Genomic DNA, 6,671 nt, shown 5'->3' on the forward strand with positions numbered 1-6,671 from the left:
AATAATTATAAATTAATAATGAAATATTCAAATATTCAAATTAATTTTACTAGTTTTTAAGATTTATTATTTAAAAGTTTAAATTTTTATAAACGAAATACCATAAAATAATTCGTTTTCAAATATATTAAAAGTTATAATTATAATATAAATTATTAAACATAACTATTATTATGGTATATAAATTTTATAATTTTTTTATTGTTATAATTATTTTTTTTTTTTATTATTATTAATAATATTTAGAGTTGCAAAAAAAACCTTTTTATTTAATTGTGTTTTTTTTGCAAAAAAAACATGTTTTTTTTGTGTTTTTTTTTTGTTTTTGTAGTTTTTTTTGTTTTTTTAGATTAAAAAAATTATTTATTTTTATTTAATTTCTATTTATATAATAAATGTAATACAATATATAATAGTAACATGATATATGATAAAATATAGTACATCACTTGAAAAATTTATTTTTAATTAACAAAAGACTCTGTATTCTGGCTTTCTTGTTCATTAAGGTCTTCTATTGTAAAGTCAAATCCGTATTCTTCAGAGTCACTTGATACCTCTGACTCTAAACTCTGTGAAGTACCATTGTCCAGAAAAAATTCTTGGCTTTGACTTGTTGATGATTCTGCATTACATTTTAGATTTTTGAGTTGTAAATTATGTGATATAAATACTAATTTTGAAGCTCTGTCATTTGTTATTCTATTCCGTTTTTGATTGTGGATCCAAGATTGTCTACTAAATGATCTTTCGACTGCAGCACTTGTTGGTGGAAGTAATAAAATTTTACTTGCAATATTTGATAGTATTGGAGCACAAGAAAAACATATTCCCTTCCACCAACTTACAGGAGATAAATGTTTTACTGAAGCCCATATAAAAGGTTTTGCAAAAAGTCCTTCGTTTGATCTATAATCAGCTATCTCACCCAAAATTTTGTCATCACATTCTTTAATAGAAGAATCCATTTTTCCTAATTTATGTAGCGTTTCAATGGCATCAATCTAAAGAAGATGTTCTAAATAAGGCATCTTAATTCATTTTAAATATAATTTCCTTTTTTTTTCAATTAATTTAAATGAGGATTTAATTCTGAAAATACTCACCATTTCATCTCCAGAGATATGACATCCTTTATAACGTGGATCCACTAAATTTGCAGCAAGATGAATGTTTCGAATGTGAAATTTCCTTCTTTTGGAAATTATTTCCATCATAGCATTTTACTCGCTTTTTAGAATTGGACTGCAAAGGATATTGTCCGGAAAAGACTTTTTAAATCTGAAAATGTTTGTGCAACAATGGAGAGACTTAATTTATCTCCTTCAACTGCTGCAATGGCTATGGCTATTGGTTTTAATAACTTGATAAACCTATCCACTTTATCCCAGAACACTTCTGACAACAATAGGTTTTGAATAGGCTTAGCAAGAGATTTTGCTTCATCGTCAATAGCTAATCCCCGTAGTGCTAATCTGATGTTATGAAGACTTTTTATACAATGTATAATTGAAGCCCATCTGAAGAATATATTTATTTATAATTAAATATTTATTTGCCTAATGTTATTTCCATACTAAGTATTATGATTTAAAATGTAATATAAATTTTTTAAAAATTTATAATAATACTTTTTATGTTTTATGTTTTTATGTTTAATTTTATTATAAAATTAATTTTTAATAAACCTAGTTGTTACTGGAAGCTTTAGTGATTGTTGAATGATTTGTCCTGATTTCTGCTGATGTTGTTTTAACAAAGCTGATAAAATTTGAGAGTTCTTTATCCCTTTTACCACCATTGTGCAATTTCTTTGGGAATCTGCTATTGATTTCAAGTTACTCGCATCAGTAAAAATTAAATTTAAGGTATGTGCCAGGCATCCATAAAGATATATGTGCGGAAATTCAGTAACTATTAGTTGCCATGCTTTTTTCATATTGGCTGCATTATCAGTACAAACACCAAGAACTTTCATAGGTCCAACATCGCATATTATTTTTTTAACTATATTTGCCATATATTCACCAGTATGACTTTCTGCGCCTAAATAAAGAGTTATACGTTTAATAAATATAATAAACTATAAAAATTTAAATATTTTTGAAAAACTTTACAACTTTGGAGAATATAAAATAAAACTTGCTATATGACAATTCTGAAGAAATGATAACTAAAATTAATCTAAAAAGACTACCTGTTTCTATGCTGGTCCAAAATATAGGTTGAGGTACCGTTACAACAAAATTAATGATTCCTTCATTCCTGTAAATAGTTAAATCTATCTTTATTACTGATTTATATTATTTATGAATTATACACATGAAGTTAGAATGCACCTAATTTATATATGTGTAGCTTACATTGTTACATAATTTTGTTATATAACGTTTAAAAGTATTTAGGTATTGGATACTCCTATACTAGTGCACAAATCAGAACGTAGATAAATAGTCCTATTATTTTAAATCATATTTTCCTTGCCTGATATTGCTCCATCTATCAAACAAAATTGCTACACTTAAAGCAGTTCCCACAAGTTCTTTAAGGTTATTGAGGTTTCATTATAAACCCTTTCAAGTAGGGAATTAGACAACAAATCACGGTTAGGTAATTTAAATGCAGGTCTCAATTTTACAAAGCTGTCTATCCATAGTTTATTTTCAAAAACTCTTAATGAGCACCCAGTACCATAGACAGCGCGTGCTAAATCCATTTGCGATTCATCCTGTAAAAACATGAAATTTACAAAAATTGTTATTACAAAAACTACTTATGTACTTAATAAAGTTTGCTAAATATTTGAAAGAATTAAATATTCTAAATATAATTCTTACTATTTGTTCATTAGTCTTTTTGTCCGAGAAAATGTAGGATGCAATTTTATTTTTCTGAGGTGTGAATGGAACTCTTGTTGAAGAATGCAATTGTTTAAAGGGAGGCTTATCTGAATTGGTTTTATTTGGCTTACAGTCTCCAAACTTAGGGGTTGTAGACCTACTTTGGTTTCCACAACAGCTTGGGGTTCGAAAGAAGGACTCAATTGGAATTTGCAATATAGCAGATGATAAACATATTTTTTCCTTTTTTTTCATACATTAAATAGGTAAGTTTTCAGAAATATCTTCTTCCATCATTAGTTCAGTTTGAACTTTCTTTTGTTTAAAAGGCATATCGTTCAAATATTTGCTCAGTCATTCGAGTTATATAAACAGTATTTTTAAAATTTTTTAATATTAAGTTTTTTTCATTAGTTATACAAACTTAGTTATTGTGTTATTTTTATTTACTTGAATACTTTTTGAATAAATAAAATTTTAGCTATCTAATTGCAATTTGAATAAACATTTGAAAAAAATGATTTAAATTTTCTAAACTCAAATGAATCCAAGATAAAAAAACTTATAAAAAACAAAATTAAATCTTCAAAATAACCATACTATTTCAATTTTAAGTTCCGATGATTAAAACTAGTTAAAATTTCAATTTTAAACTCTGTTTAAAATTGAAATATATAAAATAAAGAAATAAACTATTAAAATTTTACAAAAGTAATAAACAAAAGTAAATAAAACATTAAAGTAAATTTTATATAACTGTTGGTTTATTTTATTTTTTTTTATTTACACTTTCCGATAAAAAAAAATTTACAGTCGTAACTAATAAAAAAATAATTACATGACCGGGGCTAGAAGAAGACAAATTTAGTCTTATCATTAAGCCCCAAAAAATGCGTCATTACTAGACAAAATATAGTTTGACAATAAAATATAGTTTCAATGTATATATCTCTGATATATATTATAAAAGAAAATTTAAATATATCGCATATCGTTAAAAATTTATAGTTTTTTAAAAAATAAGATATAACAATTGCTTTGTAAAATAAAAGAAACAAAATTTATTAAAATATTAAATGACAAAAATAACATTTAAGAATTGGTTTGAAAAATAAGAAGATATGATTTTATATGAAAACATTTTATTGGTAGAGCATTTTATAGTTTAACTTATTTAATTATATTTATAATACTTTTCATTGCCAATTAAGTAAAAACAAATAAACAGTATAAAAAAAAAAAAAAAGTAAAAGATTAATATATAACGCAAAAATAAAAAATAAATTTCTCAAAAAGAAGGTTAACATTTAAAATGATAAAAATATATGTACAATTATTGATTAGTTATGTATTAATAATCTAAAGTAATTAATTAATTAACTATTAATTATTGATTTCTAATATAAAGAAGTTTTATTAGAAAAAATTTTATTCATTTTCAGTTAACAAAAGTAATTGCTTAAGTTTTGTTTTGAATTGGTTTAGAGAATAATTAGTTTTCATTTCATTATTTAATATTATGTTCCACAACTTTGGTCCTCGGTTTACAATAGAGAATTTAGTAGCGGAATAATAAGTTTTGGATTGAATGTAGTTGTATTTTGAAAATCTAGTAGGGTATATGTGATTTATTTTTTCAAAAATTGAATAAAATAAGATTGGTAATATATTTTTATCAAGTTTGAACATGAAAATAAGAACTTGGTAGAGGTTTAGTTTATATACATTTAGGATATTGAGTTCATTAAATAGTGTTTGTGTGTGAGAGAAGCGAGCTACGTTTGAAATTATCCTTATAGCCTGTTTTTGTTTGCTAAGCAATTTTTTTATTTTCGTCACGTTAGTGCTACACCAAGCAATGTTCGCATAACTTAAGTAGCAATGAATAAAAGAAAAGTAAATGTTTTTTAAACAAGATCGATGTAATAACTGCTTTGCTTTGTACATTATACCTAAATTTTTTGATATTTTATCTTCAACTACACCTATATGTTCCCTTCAGGTTACATTTTCGTCTAGAAACACGCCTAAAAACTTTATTGATTGCTCTCTCTTTATAAATTGATTGTCAATAAAAAGGTTCGGAAGTTCTAAGGGAATATCTGATTTTTTATGTAGGCGATGGAATATAGTGTATTTTGTTTTAGCAATATTTAAAGATAACTTTGGTTCATTTTTGTATTTTGCAATGCAGTGATATTTCATTCATTTTTATGAATGAAATAACACTGCTGAAATAACATTTTTATTTCATTCATTTAGTAGTGTTATACTTACAATTAACTAGTAGCTACTAGTATAGTTTTTTTTGAGATATATTAAAAAAGTTACTTAGTTTTTTTTTTAATATTTTAATACTGTTTTTTTTTTAAATATGCATTTTATCTAATAGAAAACATTCATATTTTGAAGGTTTAATGACTCTGAAACTGTTTCAAGTATTATTAATATCTTAAATTTAATAAATACTAAAAAAATAAAAAATAAAAAAAACTATAAAAAACAGTTTTTAAGAAGAAAAAAACCGTTTTTTTTTGGTTGCAACTCTATAAATTTGTAAGAATTATTATATAGGGTAAAATACATTACATTTAATAAAAAACATGTATATTTTGAAGATTTACTGACACTGTAACTTTTTAAAGGATAATTGATATATAAAATTTAATGGACACCTAAAAAAAAAAAAAAAAACCATTAATAACATGTTTTTAGGACAGGCCTGTTTTTTTTGAGTTGCAACTCTAATAATATTATACTTTTTAAATTACGGTACATTATTTATTATTGTTTTTTTTTGTATATTTTTATATTTTAAGTTTTTAATTATTATGTTATTAATGTATAACTTTTTAAATAATATTGTTTATAAATAATAAATTTTAAAGAAATATTGTTTGTAAATATTTGTTAAATATTTTATGTATACTTTTATTTTTTATTATGTTTAAGAATTTTTACTAAATATGCAAATTAAATAATTTTTTTTAGTTTTGTTAGTAATTTCTTTTCAAATAGTATCGTACTATATTTAAGATAACGTCATAAGTTTTTGATTTGGTTGAATTTTGAAAAAATTTAATTTTACAATAAATATAGAAATTATTTTTACATTAGATTTGCACTTTTTATATACTTTTCACACGAATTAATGTTGATAAAAATAATTTTTCAAGGTTTTCGCCATTGTTTATTTAAGAGATATGCGTCGTCAAGAAAATAAAAAAAATCGATGGTTTAGTAGAATATTTCTTCGAAACTTTTTCGTTCGAAAATTCATGTTTCAACTCACGTTTTTACTTTATTTTAAGCAGGTTTTAAATTTTATTTAATCGATCGAAATGTTATAAAATATAAAATGTTAATAAATATTAAAACAAGTATTTTAAAATTAAATATTTTAAAAAAAAAATTTTTTTGTGTAAAAATTGTTTTAATCTTTTTTTTTTGACGACTTTTTAGTCGTAAAAAAAAAGGTTTCATTAATTTTTAAAGAAAACTTTTCACAAAAAAATAGAGTTCATAAAGAACTTACGCTCATAGGGGGAGGGGGGTCTTCGAAAAGCGTATAGGGAGGGAGGGGGGATGGGTTCAAGTTAAAAAGTACTTCGATTTTCTAATATATTAACCAGCTAATCAATAAAATTTAAAATTCTAACTAAAGTCCTAGTTTGCCAAAATAAAAAGATGTATGATATAGGGAGTTGATCTCTCTATACCATACATCTTTTTATTTTGGCAAACTAGGAACTTTAGTTAAAATTTTATTTTTTTGATGTTCTACATAGAACACTTTCACACTTCGTGCAAACTTCAAACTTAAGTATGTTT

General features: G+C 23.7%; 1 protein-coding gene across 1 annotated transcript; it reads right to left on the bottom strand.

The window, feature by feature from the left end:
- Positions 1-1,234: 1,234 nt before the first annotated feature.
- On the bottom strand, positions 1,235-3,095 carry LOC136074050 (uncharacterized). The gene is made up of 5 exons (XM_065786349.1): positions 2,838-3,095; positions 2,538-2,728; positions 2,198-2,265; positions 1,689-2,046; positions 1,235-1,520 (listed from the first exon to the last, which is right to left on the bottom strand). The coding sequence occupies exons 1-5, from the start codon at positions 3,093-3,095 to the stop codon at positions 1,235-1,237; spliced, it is 1,161 nt and encodes a 386-aa protein (XP_065642421.1).
- Between the last annotated feature and the right edge of the window lie 3,576 nt (positions 3,096-6,671).

This window comes from Hydra vulgaris, chromosome 01 (genome assembly GCF_038396675.1).
Source record: "Hydra vulgaris chromosome 01, alternate assembly HydraT2T_AEP".
Taxonomy (NCBI): domain Eukaryota; kingdom Metazoa; phylum Cnidaria; class Hydrozoa; order Anthoathecata; family Hydridae; genus Hydra; species Hydra vulgaris.

Coding starts and splice junctions, on each gene's coding strand:
- LOC136074050 (XM_065786349.1), bottom strand. CDS start 3,095: ATGAAAAAAAAGGAAAAAATATGTTTATCATCTGCTATATTGCAAATT. Junction 2,729..2,837: donor AAAAGACTAATGAACAAATA/GTAAGAATTATA, acceptor ATGTTTTTACAG/GATGAATCGCAAATGGATTT. Junction 2,266..2,537: donor TCAATAACCTTAAAGAACTT/GTGGGAACTGCT, acceptor AACTATTTACAG/GAATGAAGGAATCATTAATT.